We start from the raw sequence: 25,662 nt of genomic DNA on the forward strand, positions 1-25,662 counted from the left end.
AACGGAGGGGGGGGGGGGTTATCGTCCTTAACGAGCTACTTATAGTGTTTTAAAGAAATATTTTCAGTGGTAATGTCGAATTCACAAATTATGAATAACTGAAAAGTAGAAAAAAAAACAACTAAATAGCGGCGTATGATATGCCGCGGGACGGCTCGTTCAATATAATTGTATCTGTTGTGGACTCGTATTCCAAATCTTGTCCTTGGTCTCATATCTTGAATTCTTTTCTGGGTGTACTAAAGAAGTTATGTCAAGGTCGTCATCAGCCAGGGAAGTGAATGACCTTGAACTCTGGAGACGAGTTACACGACAGGTGGTGGTAGGTGACACTCCCCACAAGGATCCACTCTCTGTGTGCGGGAGCTAGGCAGTAGACAGGGGCGCCTTGGTCACCTTGGTGGGGGGGGGATTAAAGTTTCGGTTATTAGTGGTTTAACGGTATGTTAATGTCACACTGTTGGTGACAAGGTTTGGTTCAGAGTTTCTTCCAGGCATCTGTTGAACGATATTGAATTAATATAGAATATAAATACTGGTAACAGTGTCTTCCTTCTTCCCCCCCTTCCGGAAATTTTAGTCCGCCCCTCCCCCGGAAAATTTCAAGATTTCAAGTGTTCCTTAGAATATATATATATATATATATATATATATATATATATATATATATATATATATATATATATATATATATATATATATATATATATATATATATATATATATATATATATATATATTCAGTGATGGATTCAGTACGTGTGCAGTAACTTCTATACAGTAGAATTATTAATGCGACTAATGGTGGAGGGAGAAGGTACACTTGGAACTTTCGAAGAAAGGGCGGACACATGTTAAAGTATGTATTTTCTAAAATAAATTTTATATATATATATATATATATATATATATATATATATATATATATATATATATATATATATATATATATATTCCAATTCGGCATTGCTCTCCCCCTTCTGAAGCGATGCCTGAAAGAAACTCAGCTGAGAAGTAAGAATAAGAGTTAGAAGGTCATACGATAGAATACCAATGATAGACGAGAGGTTAACGATTAAAATATATTATGCATTAATACTAATCAACCAATCGTCCCTTATCCCATAGGATCATTGGGGCACTACAATAAATGTTCTGCAATCCCTCACGGAATATTGATGTTTTATTTAATTCCCCTCTTCAGTCTACTGCCTATATTTCTCAGAGCACCCTACCTTCTGAAGATACGCCCCTGCTAAGATGTACACTGTGATGTTCCCTCGGAGTTAGCCTAATGTAAACGTTAGGCCCAGCATCAAATATTTACCAGGACACAGCACTAGTGCACCCACACAGAGGTTTGAAGTAAGTCTTCTCATTGTTGACTTTACCATACCAAAATATGAATCAGACGGTCGCACACTAACCTGTACTTCAATCAAACGAAACAACCTTTGAGTTATTCAATCACCGCTTCACTCACTTAGTAATTCTATTTAAATGGTGCGTATTCAAAGTCAGTAAAATATAACAAAAACGGCTTTTGTAAAAAAAAAGTTTAATTACAAACAAAAACTTGGTACATAATGGTTTTGGCATACATAAAACATTATAACAGTCCTAAAAAATGGACTTATGTAGATGCATTGAAAATAAATAATAGTAATTTTAATAAAATTTTGTAGATATTATAATGCTTCGACTTCTTTTTGTCTTCTGTTTTAGAAGCCTCTCGGGTTGATTTGTATATGCCGCCATCTTAATTTGAAATGTGAACATTAATTCTACTAGATCTAGGTCTATTTGTTACGTTTGATATAACCCCTTTATTTCATTGTATATGTTAGTAATAAAGTATTCAATGGCACTGCAGTTTATTTAACTGAACAAAAACATAGCGATTAAAATTTTTAAGTTCTCCCACTAGACTCCTCCAATTTTTCTGTTACCTTCGTTTGAAGGTAATGTTAACTTGAAATTTATTGACTTAAATTTAACTTAAATACTTAAAAGCGAGCCTCAATGACACCTAATGTAAAGAAAAAGAAAGAAAGAATATGTCCGTAGATCTATCAGCTTTATCAACAGTATGGCCCAATTTTTTTTTTTTAATTTGTGAAATTTCAATTAAATTTATTCAGGTTCAGGCTCTTTGATTTATTTTTATTTGCCAGACTTAATCTTCAAGAGTTATGTAATGTAAATATTCCATTTAACTTCTTTAACCTTATGTTAATTGGTCTCTGTATGAGCTAACAGGGTAATCGGGGGGGGGGGGGGGGGGGGGTAGTCTGTTGATGACTTCAATCTCCTAGTGGGGAGGGATGTTGGACAGGAATGGGTTAGTTGGTGTGAAATAACAGTGTTGCAATGTAGAAAGTAAATTCTGAAACGTATTTTTTTTTTACAATATTCTCGCAATTTTGAAAATATTTTTGTAAAATTGAAATAAAAATGGATGAATATACATAATCTTGACCCACCTCAGATATTTTATAAAGAAATCTATGTAGCACAATACAAACAGTGCGGTGTTGAGGGAGAAGTACTTTGTCTATTTTTTAAAATGGTTTGAGTAGGTTTAGTAAAAAGATTATTTCATTCAACTGTCTAGTAACGAAAGTCTTTTAAAACTGCTCATTTTATACGAAGGTGTCAAGGATTGATTGCAAAAACAACATTAAGTTTTATGTTCTATCAAGCACAACATTTGAACACTCGAGAACACTTTTTCTGTTAGTCTAGAGGAAATTATTGGTCGAGTGTATGGACCAAACTAATAGTTTCAACAGTTTGGACATAGGCCTTCTAGGGTTTCCTTTTTTAAATTGCCGGCTACTAAATGGTCAACCACAGGTCAAACGGTCTAATTATTTTAATGCCGGCTATTAAATGGTCCAACAAAGGTCAAACAGTCTAGTTATCTTAATGCCAGCTACTAAATGGTCAAACAATGGTCAAACAGTCTAGTTATCTTAACGCCGGCTTATGAAAGATCAAACAAATGGTTTGAAATGTATTTGCTATATATTGTTGACTGTTGCTCAGTAGTCTGTAGTTGTTGTCTGGCAGAGGCGTAGCTCCACTTCCCGGCGCCCGGGGACAAATTTTCAATTTGGGTCCCCCTTCGGGAGCAACCTTTCAATTTTTAATTTGCACCCCCCCCCCCTCAAACTTTCAATTTGCACCCCCCCCCCCTCATATATGTTTTTTATATTTATAATTCAAAAATGCAGCTAAAAAGATATTTTAATTTGTTTTTCCAACCCATTTTGGCGCCCCCTAAGTTCGGTGCCCGGGGACATATTTACCCCCGCCCCCCTCGCTACGCCTCTGTTGTCTGGTCTAGGTCTACTGCCGGCATAACTAAAGCGTGAAGTCGTTTGGAAATGTTTCTATTCATTCTTTTGAGGACAACAAACCAACAAAGGCGCTTTGGTTGTGCATGGACGAAGATCGTCAAATACTTTGGTCCTGTTTATTTGCTTCTATATGGAAATTAAATTCCTCCATAATTTCTTCTGTGATTTATAAAATACCGGGACCTACAAATTGTATAAAGTGTTGACTTTTTTATTAGTGTTATAGCAAGTCCCCGTAGCGCAGGGGATAGCGCGCTGGACTTCTAATCCAGAGGTCGCGGGTTCGAATCCCGCCGGGGATGATGTTTTTTAAATTACTATAAACGTTAATTCTTGTGATTTCGTTGTTACATTAAATGGTTTTCGCTTCTAAAGAATTCAATTTATAACTACGAGCCGGCCCGCGGCATAACATACGCCGCTATTTAGTTGTTTCTAATTTTCAATAATTCATAATTTGTGAATTCGACAGTACCAACGCTGACACTGAAAATATTTCTTTAAAACACTATAAGTAGCTCGTTAAGGACCATAACTCCCCCCCCTTCCTTCCCTCCCCCCCCCCCCTCCTCCCCCCCCCCCCTACGTTTAAAATCGTTGGCTCTGCTTGTAAACATTTAGAGTGAACACAGCTCACTAAAACCATGTAGGGGTGGGGAGGTAGGGAGAGCGTTTGCAGCTTGTTTTCTAACGGCTCGAAGAAGAGAATTATATATATAGATGAGTAGCCATCAGTACTTGGTAATAGTAAAAGTTAAGAAGTTTTTTATATTGCAATTATCGCAAGCTCTTATTTTACGTTATATTTCTTCAAATATAAAGAAAATGCCAAAATATTTTGCTAAAGTAAGAAGAAGAAAAAAAGGCATCCCCGGCGGGATTCGAACCCGCGACCTCTGGATTAGAAGTCCAGCGCGCTATCCCCTGCGCTACGGGGACTCACATTACAGACAAAAGTTATTTGGAAGAACGGCGACTGTTAAACAAATACTTGAATTTCTCTAACGCCAGTGAGTTTTTTCCATCACTCTAGCATCATTTTTGCGTCCTTATTTAACCACATTCATCAACCCATCCCCGACGCTTTAGAGCCCCTACAAAGGCTTTGACCGGCTTCAACGCATTTTTTTCCTAACATAAAATTAGAGCCGAACATTACAATTGTATCATGGTCACAACTAGCGGACTGGCCCGTCGGTCTACCAGGGAAAATCTTTTGCTGTCTGTCTCTCCCCCACCCCCACCACCTCACCCCTCCAGCCCAATTAAAAAATCTCGGTGGAACACAATTGAACGATACTGTAGACATAAAATTCCTGTAAGTTTGGTTTTTTTTTAAATTGCTTCCCATTCTTTCAGGCCAAATAATGTCATTCCTGGGTCCAGCGGAGGCCAGTTTTAAAATTTCCCGGGCCCCTTGGACACAGCCCAGCCCTGAATTTCACCAACAAAGACTAAATGCTTAGCTAAACGCGTGTTTGTTTTTTTATTAATTCAACAACTGAACAAAACAGTTTTAAAAATCGACTTGAGTTAAAACACATTTTCAAAAGATTTTTATTTTCAACAAATTCCAAATCAAGTGTAAATAAATCAGGGAAATAAACATAACTTTTTCTTTCTTTCTTTCAATGTGCATGAATGTGTTCTTTATCCTGGGAATGGAATGACCTTCACCTCGTTTGATCCGTTGCACGTAAGCTGCATGGCAGCGACTCCCAGCAGAATCCACTCGCCGTTACTCGGCGCCTTGCAGTAGACTGGGGCACCATTATCTCCCTGTAATTAAATGCCCAAAGATTAGTTCCCTTTGTCGAAGGCGTTTGCTCAAAATATAATTTGTATCGATTTTTTTTTCATATTCCACTGTGTTTTATTTTCTTTTAATTTTTAAGCGAGTTTGCACCAATTTTAAAAACGCGAAATTTTTATAGATAACGATTGGCCCAAAAAAAACTGTAAAGAAAGATTAAATATGTTTGAAATCGAGTACAATGTTAATAAAAACTTGTGATTATTTTTTTTTTAATTGTGTGGTTTTGTTTCAATTTCCAACAGATATGATTACCCCCACCCACCCCAAACATTCCCCCCCCCTCCCGGAGTAATTAGGGGGTCATCCATAAATGACGTCACGTTTTTTTTTTAACGATTTTTACCTCCCCCCTCCCCTCCGTCACACGTCGTCACAAAAAGCCAGACCCCCCCTAAAATAACGTCACACGTCCGCCTATAACCCCCCTCAAAATTGCAGTTGAATTTTTCTGAATACATCGATATTTTTCCAAAATCTTGTCAGAACTCTGTCAACATAGAGTATTTTGTTTTGATCAATTCCTATTACAATTTATTAAAACCGTTTTCTAAAATTCGAAATAACGGCTAAAACTCTTTTTCTAACATTGCTTTTTTTATAATGCAAAAGTGTGACGTCACATCATCTTAACCCCCCCCCCCCTCCCCATCATCACACACCGTCACAAAATTACGGACCCCCTCCCCCTTACGAGTGTGACGTCATTTATGACGACCCCTTACCCCCCCCCCCCCCGTGTTAATTACTCCCCGCCCAGTAGGACATTACCGCCCCCCCCCCCCGGAAAGAGCTGAGGTTAGTGTTAGGACTAGGGTTAGGGTTAGGGCTATATTTAGGATTAGGGTTAGTGTTTTGGTCAGGGTTAGAATTAGGGTCAGGGCTAGGATTAGGGTTAGTGTAATGGTCAAGGTTAGGCCTAAACCAATGTCTAGAGTTGTTTTTTGTTTTGTGTTAAGTTTCAGGCTGAGGTGAATGATTCGTTTTTGGTATTTTTCTTAAGGTTATGATTAAGGTAATATATAGGCTTGGAATTTAGAGTTAGAGCTAGGATTATAACTTGAGGGGGGGGGGTAATTGACTGGGGTAATTGCTCGGGGGGGGTAATGTCCTGTAGCCGCTTTGGACTTACCGAGCAGTAGAGGTTCTTGCCGCTGATGGTGGAGAAACAGAGGGAAGTGCTGACGTTAAACAGGTTGGGCAGGGTGGTGCACCCGGTGGGGGAGAACCTGACAGCCGCCTCGTTCAAACCTGTCCCCTTCAGGCTACCTGGGAGAGAGAAGATAATAATGTGGTGTAAGTTGATGGGAAACAGAACTATAAATAACAGCGTGTTGTCTAGCTTCTGTGAAGTATAATTAAAAATGTGATTTAAGCTGATGAGAAACATAAGAAATATAACTAATAACATGGTCTAAGTTAGGTTTATTCGTATTGAAATATCCATAGATAGAATAGTTCGTAGTCTGAAACGTACGTAAATAGGATTGTTTGTAGTCTGAAATGTTCGTAACTAGAATAGTTCATAGTCTGAAAAATACGTAACTAAGATCGTTCGTATTCTGAAATGTCCATAGCTAGAATAGTTCGTAGTCTGAAACGTACGTAACTAGAATAGTTCGTAGTCTGAAACACGTAACTAAGATCGTTCGTAGACCTGGATGTCTTTAACCACAAACCGAGACGATTGAATGATGGAACGTTCGTAAACATAACTATTTTTAAATTCGTACCTCAAAGACAGAACAAAAGAGCGTACCTGCAGTTGATGAGCCCCAACTGACGATCTTGCAATCGTTGAAGTCTAGTTTACCTGCCATGGTGACAGGGTTGAAGGCGCAGGTAGTGGTGGGACAGCTCCCTAGGTAACTCACCAGACTGAGGTAACGGTCAGCGATGGTGATGTATGAGATACCATTGGTGCCTGGAGGGGAGGGAATTCAGGTGAACTTTGAACACAGTAAAAATAACGTTTTTCTTTTTTTAATCTATACACACAGATGAACTCTACTTCACTTGCCCCATGGACAGTCATATTGACAAAGATATCTTAACTTACTCGCTTTACAAAATCTGGTGCTATACGTAGATTTTAATATAAATATTGACGTTTTTTCTAATCTTCAAGTCTAAAGCTCACAGAAATAATAGAAGTAACATAAACATATAGGCAATCTCTTGTGATTAATCTCTGATTTAATGCAGTATATGGGGTGATTTTTGTTTAGTTCAAAATGGGACAAAAAGTTATTTTTATAAGTTTCATTTCTTAAAATTTAATGATTTAGCCATATATATATATAGGCTATATATATATATATATATATATATATATATATATATATATATATATATATATATATATATATATATATATATATATATATATATATATATATATATATATATATGTATATATGTATATATGTATATATATATGTATATATGTATATATATATATATATATATATATATATATATATATATATATATATATATATATATATATATATATATATATTTACACTAGTTACCATTCACTAATGTAAAGATCGGAGCCAGAATGGGAAAAATCTTGTTGCCTATGGACAGGTCAAATCTGAAAAGAAAAGAGCATTTACATTTAACTAGTTTTATTTTTTTAAAGAATATCAGAAAAATAAAAGGAAAAGCAAATGATCTTATTATTTTTACACATGTAATAAAATGAAAACAACTTTACTAAAATTTTAAAAAATCGAGGAGAGAAAGCAAAATCAACAAACAAAAGGTGGATAATTCAGTGTCCCACTGTCTTTATTTTTCCCGACTGGTGTCAGGTACCCATGAAAGCTGAGTAGTCTCACGCAGGCGTCAATAGTCTAACTAATGTAACAATTTTTGTTTTTGTAATACCATAAGACGTATATATGAGATGGTAAGGTCGAATGGTAGAGCATTCGACTAATATACTATTCATGTCTAGAAAACAAACTCGCAACAAGTTACAAATGTTAAATGATAAGATATATCTCAAAGAACGTGTATAATAACTAGTAGCGAATTGTTGTTTATCTAGACATGACTAGTATACATGTGTGGGAGCACTGGGTAGGATCATGTGGTCAGCCTCAGATTCGCTTGAGTTGCTTTCATTCTCCGTGCTGCTGTCCTCCTTCCCGTAGTCAGCTATCCCTGACAGGATGCCAGCTACAACCATTATGTTTTTGGCGATCCCTGCCATCAGATTGCTGTCTGGTGGATCATCACTGTCACCATTCGCTTTTTGCTTTTTATCAACTGTGTCAGAGTTGGCTTCTGTTGTACTTTTCCTTTTAATTGCACCCTGCAATAATAGCTTTTGTGAATTTGACTTTGTGATTGAACTTCATGATTTGTTGCTGTCTGGAGATCTTTTTTTTTTCTCATTTACCTTTACTACATTAGCATTTTTCATTTCTTCAATGACAGACTTCTCTTCCATGTTCCGATCCTTTTCTATCTGCACCTGCCTGTTGGACACGTAGCTCAGGAAATGAACCTCGTCATCATCAAGACCTTTTACACTACTTCGTAATTTAGTCTCATCTTCAAGCTCTCTATCCTTCAGTTCTTTGTTAGTCTGTAACTGGTCAAAAGGTGACCTGGTCTCCTCTGGACATTCTATAGGATCTTCTGGTTTTCTAACTCGTTCCCACTCAGCTTGACGGCGGTCCCTTTGCTCTTGAACTTCTTTTTCAGTGACAAAAGCTTTGAATTGGCCACTCATTTTTAATTAAAATGCAGGTAGCTATAAAATCCACTCGTATGTCCATTTATTTATAAGCATAGACTGGTGTTTTCGCTGAAAGAGGAGAGCTGTGGGTATTGTTAGTGCTTTTAAAGGGTGGGGCGGGAGGGTCATTTTAAGAAATAACAGCTTAAGAATGATGTTGTTTAACTATATTTCTATAGTGTTATAAATTCTTGAATAAAGCTTTCAGTTATCAAATTTTCTGGAATTAGTCAAGGAGAATTTAGTATAACTAAATTTAAAAAATGTTTACCATAGTTATTAAAGTAATCTTTAATTTGGAATGTGTACTGTTTTTGTTGGGGCAGAGTTAGTTATTGAATTGTATTCAATAAGCTGATCTGTTTAAACACATTTAGAAAAAAACTGTTGTATCATAGAAGTAAAAAAAAAATAACCTCAAATAAAAACAACAAAACAGAGAGAAAAAAGTCTAATATACATGTGTAGTGTACATGTTGCATGTGTAAACGCGGCGTAATTTTTAAAAAAAATTACAGTAACATACGGTACGGCTCCAGCTCCGATTATGTTTGTGCAAAGTGTTGTTGTGACAAATGTCCTCCTCAGGATGCCGTTGACTGTTGCTGTAGCCAGGACAGCGTTGCAGGACATGACGGCGCCATTTTTGGTGGTGATGTTGGCGATACTCTCAAAGGAGCAGTCGTTGCTGACGGGGATGCCGTTCAGTATACGGTACGATGTTTGACACACTGGGAAACAATCATACAGTAATGAAAACAATGTAAACTTACCGTTAAGACCATTATAATAACAATATCTTTCTGTGACATTATGGCTGTTAACAAAAAGGTCCTATTATGTAGTGCTTTTAATAATTCTAGAGATCATTACAAAGAGGTCGTTAGGTTTATTAACCCTAACACAAATCTTTACTTAATGATAGATCATGCATACATTAAGCCAACATGATATAAGATCGTATGAACAATGAAATACTATTCTGATTATATTTAACAAGACAAAGATATCGAAAGGTCTAGTGTTTATCTACACGTATTACAGTGTTCTAGTGAACATAAGTATTATTTTTTTAGTAAATTTTTTTCTTTGAAATTCTAAACTGGTAGACATTTTTCTGTATACCACCAGGAGCATGAGGGTGAGTAATCTCAACAATACATCATCGTTTTACGATATAGTTCTTTATCACTTTGTGATATCCCCACTTCATCTCGCGTGCACACATCCATAGGTTAGTAATTGCATGTATCAGTAGGGGTACAGGGGATCGGCGTGGTCGAGTCGGTAAAGCTAATGGTTGCTAAAAAGTCTCGAGTTCGAACCCTCGGGCAGATGAGGCTCGTTAGCTGGGCACAGCTACTCTTCGAGGAGAGACAACTCCAAAACACATTAAAACAAGTTAATTAAAAAGTCTAGTGACATTTAAGCGCAATTTCCTTATGTTATCTAAAATTAGCTCTGTCGTAGCGTAAATCAAGAGCAGGGTTAGTAAAACCATTGGTTAGTTATTAAAACGTTTTTATTAATTTTTTTTTCAGTATTTTACATGTTTTATTTACAATAGAGTTACATGACTAAAAACCATTGCGCGCCTACTGAACGTGATGACGCAGCCATTGAACGTGATGGCGCAGCTATTGAACGTGATGACGCGTGTGGTGTGGTTGGATAAATATGCCTACTAATTCGGTCCAAATTTTAATTAATTCAAAAAAAAAATTGTGACCGAACGAAAGGATATTTTTGAAAACTTTCTACGGCAATATTGTTCTAAATTTTGGCAGGAATCGATTGGTACATGTTTCAAGTCGCTAAATGGTCTCGTTGCTGAGATATGGGCCAAAAACTGCATTTTTTTTTCGAGGTTTTTTGGCTTTTCTGGGAAATCCATGAAAGAAACCCGGAATTTTTATGGCCTATGTTCATCCTCGTAGCTTGCTTAACATAATTGCTTTTGGAACTAGTCCTCGATATTGCTTCGTTGAGGAGGAGATACGACTTAAAGCTGCGGACACACATTCATCCATACATTCATCCATCCATTCCCAGAAATGACGAGTTAATAAACGCAATTCTCCAGAATGGAAATTGCGCTAAAAACGGTACTTTTGTAACACAAAGGAGAGACAACTCCAAATTCAAACAACTGCTGCCTTGTATATTATTCTTGGTTGGGCAACGACTATGGAAGCAAATCCGAAAAGAAAAGCAGGCTGAAATCGGAGTCAATGGCCTCAATGGCGCATAACCAGTTGACACGTATACTTAATTGTGTTGGATGTGATCCCTTCCAACACTACAAGTAAGACACTTTTACAATTACAATATAATTAATTTAATGGCATGCACATATCTATCTGATGCTTTTCAACATCAAGATACTTGTGGTTTAATAAATTAAATTGCAATTCCAGTTACAAAACTAGATTACTCATACTTACGGGAGGGAGGGACGGTGGTTGTAGGCGTGGTCGTTACTGTTGTGGTCGGGGTTGTGGTCGGGGTTGTGGTTGTGGTCGTGGGTTCAGGTGTAGTAGTGGTGGTGGTGGTGGTGGTGGTCGATTCGGTAGTGGGCTCGGCTGTGGTGGTCTGTATCCTGGGTTCAAGTCCACAGAGCACGGATGTGCTGCAGCGACATGTCTGGTTACCTTTGCTGTCCACTGGAACACGACAACAAGTTGACCGTGAGAACAGCAGGCACGAACATTCATTACAAATATAACTTGATCACCTTTCTGGTACCAAGAGTACTGCTTATCATTCCTTTAGAATAAACCGTCCAAGGTAGAGAGAAAGAGATCATGATGCATGGACAACCCCTGATCTCTTTATATAAAGCCATGGTAAGCGCTCCTCTGGGTGTATCCATTGTCTATCTGGGCAAAATGTAGCGATATATTTTTTTAGCTTTCACTTATATTGAATTATCTACCCTGAATCAGTTACCTACCTTGAATAGGTTACCCGCCCTGAATTATTTGCATCGCCTGAATCAGTTATTTAACGTGAATCAGTTATCTAACTTGAATCAGTTATTTACCTTGAATCAGTTACCAACTCTCAACTATTTACACACCTTTACACTAAACACCTGAGTTACCTACCCTGCATACAGCACTGGTTCCTGGAACTGTTCAGGTAACAGCAATCAATGCCGTACCTGATCGTGTAGGTACTACGTAGACTGGCGTAGTAGGCGGGCTGGAGCAAGCTCCTGAAAAGATATTTATCTCTCTGTGTACTTAGTTGACGTGTGTTTGCTTTGAATGTTGTTTTTCTCGCCCCACAACCCAGCTAACATCTAGATCTACTTTAAAATAAGTCAAGTAAATTTATATCTTCACTTACAACAGAACATGAAAGCACATGAAAAATTAAACCTACTTAAAATTATTCGCTAAAAAGTATAGTTTTTTTTTCAAAGTTTTAATTATCGCATTTAAACTTTTTTTTTAATGAATCGGACAAACACGAAGAGTTATAATAGTTGCTGCTAAATTAATTCCAGCAGGACAGAGAACTCTGGAGAGCTGTAGTTGGTGGCCCATACTCCAGCAGGACAGAGAACTCTGGAGAGCTATAGTTAGCGGCCCATACTCCAGCAGGACAGAGAACTCTGGAGAGCTGTAGTTGGTGGCCCATACTCCAGCAGGACAGAGAACTCTGGAGAGCTGTAGTTGGTGGCCCGTAATACAGCATGACAGAGAACTCTGGAGAGCTGTAGTTGGCGGCCCATACTCCAGAACTCAATCAAAAGCTTTAATTTACGGCCCATACTCAAAAGAGACTACCGGAAATCGAAGACTTTGATGATTCGTCAAAATTTTAAAAATTTACTGTCTACATACTTTACGAAAATTACATACTATTTAAAAATCTTCCAATTTGAACAAAATAAAACACCCACGAAGACTTTGAGGTACCTAGACTTACCCAGAACTACTGCAGTAGACTGGAGTATAGTAGTAGACATTCCCGTCGGTCCCAGCGTATTGGTTGATCGTGGTGTTAATTGCGCACGCACTTGCGCAGAGGGTCAAAACAGCGACATAGAAAGATAATCCCATTTTCGTTCTTGTTCGGCTTAGATTTTTTTTTTCTAAAATGTGTAGGATAGTTACCCGGTTCCGAATTATCCAGCTATATTTCACCTACCTAAGAAAGAAATGTCTTTATATATATAACAAACCTTTTAATTTAACAGAAATATGGAGGCCTTCAGAAATATAGTTACACTCTTGAGGATGTACGTGGTAGTGGTGGTGGGGATGGGGTGGTAGATTTTGGTAGTTTTGGGCTGATTGGGAAAGTTATAAAAACTTGACGTAATTGGCCTATTTATTCTTGAAACGTTGAGCGTATAAATTAACACATTTTGTTAATTACACTTGGTGGTTGCCTGCAGAGTTTCTTCCAGGCATCTCTTCGGGTGGGGGGGGGCCTTTGCTGTGCCCCATGAAAATTTTTTACCACCCCCCCCCCCCGAACGAAATGAAATTTATATAATTTATATAGAAAATATATACTTTTAACAGTGTCCGCCCCCCCCCCCCCGAAGAAAGTTTACCGCCCCCCCGAAAATTTCAAGTGCCCCCCGGAGAAAAAAGTCTGGAAGAAACACTGGTTGCCTGGGGAAATGGGGGGGGGGGGGATTTGTCGCATGACTTCAAAGAGTTTTGTCATTTCAAGGTAGTGAACAGGATAATTGATGTATGACATGGTAGCGATCATTGGTCAAAAAGTATTATAAATCACTTCGGAATTTTGTCATTTCGGCTCGATTTTAGCTTTATATTATGGCAATGTACACAACGCTAAATTTAAGCAAATGTTGAACAGTTCATGGCTCATATATTTATTTGAAGAGAGGTAATTCAAGGAAAACTATTACTATTCAGAGTTACCGCTCTTACTCCCCAAGAAGTAAACGTTCCCGGTATTACTTAATCCTCATAAAGTGATTTTATTGATATTTAAACTAGCAGCGCACATAACCATCATACTAATGAGTCTATAAGTACATTTTTATACATCATGAGGCAGATAAGAGATACAGGACAAAATATTTTACTCTCTGATTTTATCAGTAAACTATACCTGTTTTTTATCACAATGATATGAATATTTACTTGCTTGTTTTTTTTTCTTGTTTTTTTTTAACATAATCTTAATGTAGGTCTACGCATAATCCTACTTTATAAGCCATTCTCAGCGTTTTAATTTAGTTAGGTAGCTATTTATTCTTTGAACACAAAAAGCACTGCTGTTGACATTGGTCCCCTCTAACAGTGCTGACATGATTCAGAAAAAGTTTTTGTGTAAATTGCGATGCAAGCAATATTAAGCGATAGTGACTTGGTCATTAGGTTTCATAAACAGACCAGTTTGCCACTCAATATCTTCGGTTGAAAACTTTTAAGCTAATGTGACGTTCTGATAATATTCAGTGACACATTGATAAGCATGGGGTCAGTTGTTTAATCACACTAGCACAACCACAGGATTTTCCATAAAATTAGTTGTATGTTGCACAACTTGTCAGACTCGAGACTACAGTTCTCTTCTTGCTATTTTACAATAATATTTCATACGTTTTTAAATATTTTACCGTAAAATATCTAAAGGTCGGAAAGTTTAGATTGTTGCCTTACTGTCGTAGTTCACATTATTTGTAAGATTTACCATCATTGACGAGGTAGGAATAGATAGAAAATGATAGAAGTCGAATTTCATAAAACCTTGGAAAAACAACTTGAAATTAACCAAAACTAAATGCTTTCATATAACTTGAGGTTACGCAGCACAGTCAACAATGAAGAAAACTACACCACGGAAAATAAAACATGCATCTCTAAAGCCAAGCAAGCCTTTACAACCATGCCAATAACATGGCATCGAAGAAAATATCCGAGACCAAATGATGAGTTTTTAAAAGTAATGTCCTTAGCGTCTAACTATATATCAGCGAATGCTGGAAATTACACCCGCCACCAGCAGATCACTAGACTCTTTCCAAACTAAGTGCTTGTGAAGGATAAAGGCATACACTGGCTAACACAATATCTAATGATAGACTACTTAAAGAAACATAAATGGAAGCAGTTTCCAAAATAATCGAAAACAAAAGATGGTGCTAGATGGGTCACATTTGAAGAATGAATCCAGATAATATTACAGGTATAGTACTTTACTGGACGCTTCTAAGAAAAAGAAAACAGAGAAGGCTAAGGAAGACGTTGAGGTGTACAATAGTAAAACAACTAACGAAAGGCAGGCCTATCGTTAAGGACGGCTACAATCGCAAGAATCCGAAAAAATGGAAAGAGCTTTCTGTAGTGATTACATGTGTCTTGGGCACAAAGAGAAAAGATGATGATGATGACGACGACGATGATGATGATTACGACGACGATTATGATGATGATGATGATGATGACAAAAGTGGAAAGAGCTTTCTGTAGTGGTTACATGTGTCTTGGGCACAAAGAAAAATGATGATGATGATGATGATATTCGTGATCATGATGGTGATGTAGATGATGTAGACGATGATGATGATGATGATGATGATGATGATGATGATGATGATGATGAAGATGATGATAACTTGAGGATTGAAATCAAATTAAAGCCACGTTTGTTCTATATATTGTTGAACAGAATTAACAACAACTTAAAATATTGAATAATCCATTCACATTTGAAATATCCCATCACCATTCTTAATCAAACTTAGAAAATGATGTTCAAGTAGAATATACACACCTTAAGTCCACAAAAACTAAAAAATTTAAAACTGAAGTTAGATTTTTCCTCTACGTTCCTTGCGTACTAATGCGTGTATCAGCAAACTTGAAGTATTTATAGGCGCTGATACTGTTAGCATTGTTACCCTAGCACACACGCTTTGTGGGAACTTGAAAGCATACCACGCCTGGGTATTCTTTACCTACGTGCAGGGGCGTCACCACATCCTGGTTTAAGGTGGGGGGGGGGTGTCACGACAGTGGCGTAACTCGACCGCTGCGTTAAGTAGGTGGGCGATAGAGGCGAAACCTCGACTATAACCTCTATTTACATTCGTGTTAGATCCAACAGGGAGAGAAGAAGCAGAGGCGTAGCGAGGTGGGGGGGGGTGGGGCGGGGAGTGCGGACCGCACCGGGTGACACAATTTGGGGGGGGGGGTGACACCAAGGCGAAAAATAGCAAAATATATAGAGAAAAATTTGAAGAACGGGGGTGCAAATCGAAAGTTTCAGGGAGGGGGTGCAAATCGAAAATTGAAAGTTTGTCCCCGTGAAGGGTCATTGCGCCTCTGGGGGGGTGACACCATTAATTGCCGCACCGGGAAACACTCGACCCCGCTACGCCACTGAGAAGAAGTATTAGACCCCGTCCACTCCCACTAACCACGCCGCTGGGGTAAGGTAGGTCTGAGGTTTACTTTCAATTAGGAAGAGGTCGGGTTTCTGGGTTGGGTGCTATACATGTTCACCGACAGAGCGACGGGTGTACGTGTCTGTGTGGAACGGCAGAGTTGAATTACAGCCGATCACATCTTCACTAACTGCTGGTGGGGGGGGGGGGGGGGTGATCAAAGTCAGAACATGTTGTCTTTATACAAACACCACTCAGTTCAAGATCAATATTTACCAAGATATATATATATATATATATATATATATATATATATATATATATATATATATATATATATATATATATATATATATATATATATATTTATATTTATATATATATATATATATATATATATATATATATATATATATATATATATATATATATATATTATAAATATATTTATTTATTTATATATTTATATATATGTGTCTATTGAAATTATATCATTAGACATATATATATATATATATATATATATATATATATATATATATATATATATATATATATATATATATATATATATATATATATATATGAAGAAAGTTTATGTCTTAGATGAAGTAAAAAGTACTTGCTTGTGATCATATATGTATATATATATATATATATATATATATATATATATATATATATATATATATATATATATATATATACATACATGCATATATGTGTGCTCTATTCACCTGACTTGCACCTGCAAGTGACTAAGACAAGTGAGATCTGTCTGCATTAAAACTGTAAACACCCTAAAAATTTATGCTTGAGAATGTAAACCTATTTATATCCTGATGTTTAATGATCATATGTTTTTAAACAAACTTAAGATTCAATGGTTTTTTTTAGTTAACTCTTTATCAAAATATGTGAGGTCTACTCGACAAAATCGGATCTTAGAGCAGAGTGTTGAGTTGTGTAGTGTGTTATTTATCGACAATGTTATAATTTACACAAGTAATTACTTTAATGTATTTAGATGGGATGTGTAACATTAACTTCGCTGAAATTTGTGTATTCGTTTTTTTATTGATTGCGAATAATAGTTATTTTACTAAGTCAATTTTACTAAGCCATCTATTATAAAGAAGCAAAAATTGGAAGAACATGTGAACAAATTTTGTCTTTTCTACGAGGCAACCAATGTATCATCTTTATGGTAGCTGTTCAAATTTACAACTGTTTTTTTTTTCATCGATTTGATGATCGAAACGTTGTTTTGATGGAGAATGAAAACTGTAATGTACATTTTCAGATATAAGAGTTTTTTTTTTTTTTAAACTAGAACGTCACTTAGTTGGCCACAGAACAATCCTGTCACGAACTTTATGTCTCCCCCCCCCCACCCCTCACACGTCTCCAGACTAGAGCTTTACTCTATTTCAGTTCTCTATATGGTCGGCGTGTTCGGGTCGGTAAAGCTCATATTTGCTAAACCAAAAAGTCCCGAGTTCGAACCCTCAGGCAGATGTGGCGGGACAACAACTCTTCTAGGGGAGACAACTTTCAAAATAAATCATTGATAGTTTGTTCTTTGTTTGACAAAACAGGTTGAAATCGGAGTCAATGGCCTATATGGCGCATAACAAGCTGACCCGTAATACTTAACTGTGTTGGAGTGAACTCTTCCAGTCTAGAAGTAAGAACGGAGAAGAAGGAACGCTATATAAGAAAACGAAATATCATGCAACTAAAAAAATAGATGTGTCAGCATAACAGAGACACCTGTAATTACTAATTAGTAATGTTGTGTTCATAAACAATAACAAAAATCTGTTTTCAGGATTTATTTCACTTCCATCTCAACAAAAAATAAAAGCTTGTAAGAACATGGTGCTCAGAAAACGCTTGAATAAAATCATGATATTCAGATCACTTAGAAAATCATGATTTTAAGAAAAAAAAATTTAAAAAATCATAGTCCAAATTTGCTGTTGAAAAATTGTGATATTCTGATGACTCTTGATAAGCTAATGATGTTCAGATAACTCTTGATAAGCTAATGATGTTCAGATAACTCTTGATAAGCTAATGATGTTCAGATAACTCTGATAAGATATGATGTTCCGATGACTTAGTTTCTATAATCTCTCACGGCTGTTTTAGACTGCAAGCGACTAGTCTCTCACGGCTGTTTTAGACTGCAAGCGACTAGCCTGGGAATGGGATGACCTTGATCTCGCTTGATCCGTTGCACACGAGTTGCATAGCAACGCTTCCCATCAGAATCCACTCGCCGTTGCTAGGGGCCTTGCAGTAGACTGGGGCACCGTGGTCGCCCTGTGGACACAGATCACGTGACTTTTAGCACACTCAGATGACGACAGATGGTCAGAACAAGAGCTCAAAAATAACTAATTCAGTCATCACTAAAGTCATATTTTAATAATAGCTAAAGCCACATCACTAAAGCAAAGTTTAGATTTGAAATTCTCACCGAACAGTAGAGGTTCTTGCCGCTGACCGTGGAGAAACAAAGAGAGGTGGTCAGTCCAAAGAGGTTGGGGAGGGTGGTGCACCCGGAGGGGGAGATTTTAATGGCGGTCTCATATAGGCCAGTGGTCACTAGTCGTCCTGCAAACAGAGAAACATGTCCGATATGTATATGTATGAATATAAATATAAATATAAATATAAATATAAATAAATAAATAAATAAATAAATATATATATATATATATATATATATATATATATATATATATATATATATATATATATATATATATATATATATTTCATACGAACACCACTATGTTCAAGTTCAATATTTACCAAGATATATATATATATATATATATATATATATATATATATATATATATATATATATATGTAACTAGTGTAGTTACTAAAGACGATTGATAAGAACGCAATACAGTCTGTCAACTAAGGCACGATCAAGGCCAAACTGGGCTGATGCAACGGATGCAGGTGGTGTGGACTGATAACGAATACAAAGCCACTGCGCAGTTGGGAAGCGATACGACAGAAGTGCGGAGTTGATAGTTATGATGCAAAGGATAGAAACGATTACGAATACGAGGGATATAATAAGACTGCAGGACAGAAGAGCAGAACAGAGGTTGCAGACTGAACTGTGGAGACGTGTTGTGATTTGTGAGAATAGGTTTTGAAGCCCGAACCATGGACTCGTGTATTCTGATGTGTGAGAACTAGTGAGGACAGTGGGGGTCAGTTGGTTCATTGTATTCTTGTGGAACATTGATGCATTGCTATGTGGAGCATTTCTATTGATTCATTTAATAAAGAGATAAATGTAAACCTGCACTTCCGAGTATCTATATTGCGGTTGATGTTGTGTGCTGGTCAAAGATAGCACAAGTAAATAGACTCGGTAACATTTGGCATTGCGAGTAAATACACTCGGTAACATATATATATATATATATATATATATATATATATATATATATATATATATATATATATATATATATATATATATTCATGAAGAAGAAAGTTTCTGTTGTATAAAGTACCTGCTTGTGATGATCCCCAACTGACCACCTTACAATCGTTCAAGTCCACTTTACCGGACATTGTGGTAGGATTATAACCACAGGCTGTCGTCTGACATGTGCCTAGGTAACTCAGCAGATTGGTGTAACGGTCAGTGACGGTGATGTAAGAGATTCCATTGGTGCCTGCAAGTGATATTTTTTCATGCGTAAACATAGTTTTAAAAATATTAAAACGGAATTAGTCATAATAGTGTAAAAATGTATATTTTTTATAGATTATGCAATATCAAGGTAATACACAGGTTTAAACCCAAGAGCTGGATATAGAGGATCTAACACAGACACTTCTATCACACGGTCAAGGTCGCAGAGCTAAAGCTTACCATTGGTGATGGAGAATATTGGAGCTGTGATTGGATAATTTTGGTTGCCAATGGAAATCTCAAAGCTGTGGATAACACATAAATAAATATATTTTAATGAACAGATTTAACGAAGACTGAAATATTTGACGTATTTATTTTCATGCGTTTTGTGTATAGTTATTAGCTGATAACTAAGGGAGGGAGATTTGTATCTTACACTACCCTGCAGTAGAAAATTCTAGGGCGGCCTTTCAGAATTACAGACTTTTCTCTCGTGGTCACAGCAAAATCAGGTTAAATAGATATTAGTCTGAGATATTTTTTTTTAAATATGCTCTAAAAGTCATATTCGGCTAGGATTCTTCATTTAAGAATTCATTATTCGCATTTGTTAGAAATGTTATGAGCACGAGCAAACTTTGGCCAAATAAACAATAGTTTCAATTTTTTTTATAGTTCAGATGTTAACTCCAATCTTTGCTTCGAAATATCTTTTGTTAGTAATATAAATAATTATTTATCAGCGTATCTTTTTTCTTCATAAACTAGTTCCAAAAATGTTTATGTGTATTGTAACCCATAACAAAATTTTCCGTTTTTAGATTTATTGCGTACAGAATAACTCATTAGCCGAACCAAACTATAGCTCCGTGCAATTTTTAAAATTCTAAACGCATTAAGTATTTTGATGTAAAACATTTTCAAATGTCAGAGCTGATCTCACTAAAAATTAATAAAATTTGGCTTTTTTAAAGTCACCTTGTAAATGAAATTTAGCACTTGAAAAATTAAATTGATCTTTAGAATTATGTTACTTATTGAATTAAACTTCTGTTTAATCCAAATATCCCCCCATGTTAGAAATGCATGTTTGTGAACACACGTGAAGATTTTAACGATGTGGTACTCACGTTCCTGTCGCGATGAGCTGTGTGCAGACTGTGGTTGTGACGAAAGTTTTCTTCAGGGTGCCGTTGACTGTGGCCACAACCAGTACGGCGTTGCAGGAGACGACCGTGCCGTTTTTGGTGGTGATGTTGGCGATACCCTCAAAGGCGCAGTCGTTGTTGACTGGGATACCGTTGAGAATACGGTAGGCTGACGGGCACACTGCCAATGACGTAATATTTACACATTAATCTTGTTTAAAAACAAACAAAAAACTTTGTCATTTGTTGTTTTTCTTTTAAAATAAAATCGATAGTAACTTGGACTATTTCTAGAAAATTGATTTTTAAAAATCATATTGCTGCTAGTCGTGGTGAAGATTTTTTTCATAACATGACGTATGACAGACATCAGGAATTGTAAAATGTTTTTTTCGAGTTAAAACATTGAGTTGCATTTTTTTTAAAGCTACACATTTTTTAAATTGAAAACAGAAATCGAACAATACTTTGCTTGGAGTATTTGAAATAAGACTTGGTAAATTAGTACTAAAATGTAAAGTTGTTTGTAAAAATATGTTAATACAAGTTTTAATTTAATTTTTAACACGTATATATATATATATATATATATATATATATATATATATATATATATATATATATATATATATATATATATATATATATATATATATATATATATATATATATATATATATCTGATACGAGCTAAATCCGGGTTTGAAGTTTAGCTATCGATTGAATAACTGTAGCAATTTTTTAGGCGCAATTTCTAAACGTAAAATGTGTAGCATATACCATTGTTTATTTTATTAATGTCTTTTACATCTTTTAATGATACTAAAACATACTTTAAAAAATAACTACTGTAACTGCAACAACATATTTAAAAAAATGTATAATAAAATGTTCATAAAGTTTTGTTTAACTATTAGAAATCGCGGGGTATAACTCTAGTTATACTCACAAGACGCTGGTACTGTGGTTGTTGGTGTGGTCGTTGTGGTTGTCGTTGTTGTTGTGGTTGTGGTGGTTGTTGGCGTCGTGGTTGTTGTTGGGGTCGTGGTGGTCGGCGCAGCTGTGGTGGTGTCGACCTTGGGCTGTAGACCACAGGTGATGGTTGGACTACAGCGACATTGCTGGACAGTGGCACCATCAGCTGAAACACCAGACGTCAGAACATTCCATTTGATCGCCAAGACTAAGTAGTAAGAGTAAAGTACCCCTTTGAACCTTACTTTAAATGGGCAGGTGATGTAGAGTGTGCCTGTTTCAGGAATCTCGGTATTTGAAACGATACTGTGGTCAGCACTATACCGAGCCGACTTTACCTTACGTTAGTCAGGTACTCATCAGAGCTGAGTGGACTCGTGGTCATTCTACGCACTTAACCCCGGGATTCGAACTAGACACAGTCGGATTAGCAGTCGCTAAGATGTCCTATCGGACCGGATAATGAATGCGGCAGGTAAAGTAGAGTTAGCCATATACCGTGACCTATGTTTGTGGAAAGATAATGTGCTCAGCCGCCTTGTCTCCCTTAATTAAATCAGGGCGGACCCTGGGTTTGCAGTCTTGCGACCACCTTGTTCTAAAGATATTTATAGTCAGAATCAAATGCATGTGGTTTCTGCTAAAAGATGAATATCTCCATCTGATCACACAGGTAATTTTATCAACACCAAGATACAAAAAATGATGCTGAATCTTAAAGTTACTTTACACATATTAACGTACAATATTGCATCCTTTTATCCGCATAGAAACACGTCTGAGTCATATGATTCACGATCGGTTTTGTCAGTGCGGACGATAGAACGATAAAAAGGTTCTGTGAATGCACATAAGAAATTGGTGGGGTTCGGTACCTCCAAAAAGATTAAGAACCATTGGTCTAGAGACAAGAGGAAGTGTTAAGAGAAAAATAAAAACTGTTAATTGGTATTTCCTTGTGGAGAACAGACAACGTAAGTGTTTAAAGATTTAAAAAAAAAAACAACTCGAAAATGTTTGAGTTTAGCAAGAGTTAAATATTGTTAGTTATATCTAGTGCTCCATAAAACAGGTGTTAAATCTACATGTAGCCACTTACCTTGTCCATCTAGTGCTCCATAAAACAGGTGTTAAATCTACCTGTAGCCACTTACCTTGTCCATCTAGTGCTCCATAAAACAGGTGTTAAATCTACCTGTAGCCACTTACCTTGTCCATCTAGTGCTCCATAAAACAGGTGTTAAATCTACCTGTAGCCACTCACCTTGTAAGCAGCACTGGTTACGTGAGTCGGCCAGGTAGCAACAGTTACGGTCGTTACGGGCAGTGTAGGTAGCCCGGAGCCTGTCGTAGTAGCTAGAGGTCAGTAGACTCCTGTGACAGGGAGAGGTAGCAATATTAGATATAAAGGGAGAGGTAGCAGTGTTAGATGTAAAGGTAGAGGTAGCAATATTAGATATAAAGGGGGAGGTAGCAATATTAGGGGGAGGTAGCAATATTAGATATAAAGAGAGAGGTAGTAATATTAGATATAAAAGGGGAGGTAACACTATTAGATATAAAATCTGTTAAAACTTCATTTTTACCCGTCACTTTTTAAAAAAAAAGAATTAAACTTCTATAAGAAAGTGACTCCAAAATCAAACAACTGCTGTGTTGCAGATTGATCTTGGTTGTACACATGTTATAGAACAAAATCCAAAACCGGAGTCAACGGTATAAGCCCCTATATGGCGCATTACAAATCGACTCGTAATACTTTATGGTGTTGGAGGGAATCCCTTTTAACACTAAAATTAGGAACGAAGAAGAAGAAAGAAACTGGGGACATCAATTTAATCTAGGAGAGACAACCAGAGTTTCTTCCAGGCATCTCTTCGGCGGGGGGGGGGGGGGGGGCGGAGGGGGGCAGAGCTCAGAACCCCCTCGAACAAGATGGAATTTATATAGAAAACATATAATTTTACCAGTGTCTCCCCCCCCCCCCCCCCCCGAGAAAAATTAGTTCCCTCCACCCTAGAATATCAAGTGCCCACCCCCTCCCCCCCCCCCCCCTCGGAGAAAAAGGTCTGGAAGAAACACTGAAAACAACTCCAAAATAAAAAACTGCTGTCTTGCAGATTGTTCTTAAGTGAAAAAAAATAATAGTGGAGCAAATCTGGGGGGGGGGGGGGGGGGGGAATCAGGCTGAAGTCGTAGTCGACAGGTCATATGACGTATAACACAAAATACTTAAGTCAGAACGAGAACGTAAACGCCCGAGGGTAGGGGGGGGGGGGTGTAACTCACCCACTGTAGTTGCAGTACAAAGGCGCCATGTAGTACATTCGTCCATCGGCACCCTGGTATTGGTTGATGTAGATATCGGTAGCGTACACACACGCACACACGGCGAGTAATCCGGCCAGTAGTTTCATCATTTTTCTTTCTTGTCTGATGGTTGTTGTAGGTTGATGGGTTGATGTAGAGCTTGATTATTTCGTGACTTCAATCCCAGTCGATTGTTGCAGCGGTTCTTAAAATATTTTGTTAATGTTTTCTCGCTTGCCTGGGTTAAACGAAATATCAAGACATTGAATGATAAAGTAACGAGATAAAAGCCTGAATTTTGTAGTTTATGAGTGTTCTAGTTGATACATTTTGTAGTTGATGAATGTTCTAGTTGATGAATTTTGTTGTTGATGAATGTTCTAGACGATTTAATTTTGTAGTTGATGAATTTTCTATTGATGAATTTTGTAGTTGATGAATTTTATAGTTGATTAATGTTCTTGTTGAGAAACAAACTGCACAATATGTAGCCTATTATACTTTGACATTATTTTACTTTAAAATAGTGTCAAAGTGCAGAGGCGTAGCGAGGGGGTGGGGGTGGGTGTACGGACCGCACCGGGTGAAACCATTTAGGGGGGTGACACCAAGGCAAAAAATAGCAAAATATATAGAGAAAAATGATAATTCCACTTAATTAAGTGATTAATTCGAGTGTTAAATAGTCTTTTAAGAGGTGCACATCGAAAGTTTGAGGGGAGGAGGGTGCAGATCGAAAGTTTGAGGGGTGGGGTGCTACGCCTCTGGGGGATGACACCATTAAGTGCCGCACAGGGTGACACCCGACCTCGCTACGCCACTGGATGTCATCAAACACTAAATCAATACATCTATAGGGCTGGTGAGTAGGTCACCAACCAATTGTATGGCTCATTCAGGTTTTATTGAGCCATAGAACTGGTTGGTGACCTAATGACCAGCCCTATAATCATACAGCATTAGAAGGACAGAACAAGTAAATGGGCGTTTGACAGGTTTATTGGACCCAGACAAGAGCAGGCGGACGCCCATGTAAACACTCGATTCATAAAGATTTCACACAGATTTTCACAAAGATTTTACTGCACAGCACAAAGATGCAATCACGCAAAAACGTGGCCGCCACTTAAAACCTACTTTCGGAAAGACGAGATCTCGCGTGGGGAAGGGAAGCAGGTTTATCTCCGTAAGTGGTCATTCGATGAATAGAAGGGCTTCAAAATACAAACGTACACACGTA

At 37.1% G+C, this 25,662-nt stretch overlaps 4 protein-coding genes and 2 non-coding genes across 6 annotated transcripts in view; 1 reads left to right on the top strand and 5 right to left on the bottom strand.

The window, feature by feature from the left end:
• The first annotated feature begins 3,591 nt into the window (after positions 1 to 3,591).
• On the top strand, positions 3,592 to 3,664 carry Trnar-ucu (transfer RNA arginine (anticodon UCU)). The gene has a single exon. It is a non-coding gene; the product is annotated as a tRNA-Arg (tRNA).
• A 564-nt stretch (positions 3,665 to 4,228) lies between these two features.
• Positions 4,229 to 4,301, bottom strand: Trnar-ucu (transfer RNA arginine (anticodon UCU)). Its single transcript has one exon. It is a non-coding gene; the product is annotated as a tRNA-Arg (tRNA).
• Positions 4,302 to 4,949: 648 nt separating this feature from the next.
• LOC131950590 (transmembrane protease serine 7-like) lies at positions 4,950 to 7,768 on the bottom strand. Its single transcript, XM_059312809.1, has 4 exons — positions 7,710 to 7,768; positions 6,935 to 7,099; positions 6,308 to 6,444; positions 4,950 to 5,141 (listed from the first exon to the last, which is right to left on the bottom strand). The coding sequence occupies exons 2-4, from the start codon at positions 6,993 to 6,995 to the stop codon at positions 5,013 to 5,015; spliced, it is 327 nt and encodes a 108-aa protein (XP_059168792.1). The 5' UTR covers positions 6,996 to 7,099; positions 7,710 to 7,768; the 3' UTR covers positions 4,950 to 5,012.
• A 471-nt stretch (positions 7,769 to 8,239) lies between these two features.
• On the bottom strand, positions 8,240 to 8,974 carry LOC131950570 (PSME3-interacting protein-like). The gene is given in 1 exon segment (XM_059312789.1): positions 8,240 to 8,974. A coding segment is annotated over 1 exon segment (684 nt). The 5' UTR covers positions 8,924 to 8,974.
• Positions 8,975 to 9,133: 159 nt separating this feature from the next.
• LOC131950571 (G8 domain-containing protein DDB_G0286311-like) lies at positions 9,134 to 15,800 on the bottom strand. Its single transcript, XM_059312791.1, has 6 exons — positions 15,698 to 15,800; positions 12,866 to 13,087; positions 12,037 to 12,146; positions 11,374 to 11,592; positions 9,456 to 9,660; positions 9,134 to 9,149 (listed from the first exon to the last, which is right to left on the bottom strand). Exons 2-6 carry the CDS (start codon positions 12,997 to 12,999, stop codon positions 9,134 to 9,136), a joined length of 684 nt encoding a protein of 227 aa, XP_059168774.1. The 5' UTR covers positions 13,000 to 13,087; positions 15,698 to 15,800.
• Positions 15,801 to 18,130: 2,330 nt separating this feature from the next.
• LOC131950586 (uncharacterized) overlaps positions 18,131 to 25,662 on the bottom strand; it is a 32,432-nt gene continuing 24,900 nt past the window's right edge. Inside the window, exons 5-8 of the mRNA XM_059312807.1 lie at positions 20,227 to 20,291; positions 19,862 to 20,026; positions 18,796 to 18,932; positions 18,131 to 18,638 (exon numbers count right to left, since the gene is read on the bottom strand). Coding sequence (XP_059168790.1) covers positions 18,510 to 18,638; positions 18,796 to 18,932; positions 19,862 to 20,026; positions 20,227 to 20,291 — 496 coding nt within the window. The 3' untranslated portion in view covers positions 18,131 to 18,509. The remainder of the gene's footprint in view (positions 18,639 to 18,795; positions 18,933 to 19,861; positions 20,027 to 20,226; positions 20,292 to 25,662) is intronic.

Source organism: Physella acuta, unplaced genomic scaffold (assembly GCF_028476545.2).
Source record: "Physella acuta isolate Inbredline_101_S28 unplaced genomic scaffold, ASM2847654v3 ptg000773l, whole genome shotgun sequence".
Classification (NCBI taxonomy): Eukaryota; Metazoa; Mollusca; class Gastropoda; family Physidae; genus Physella; species Physella acuta.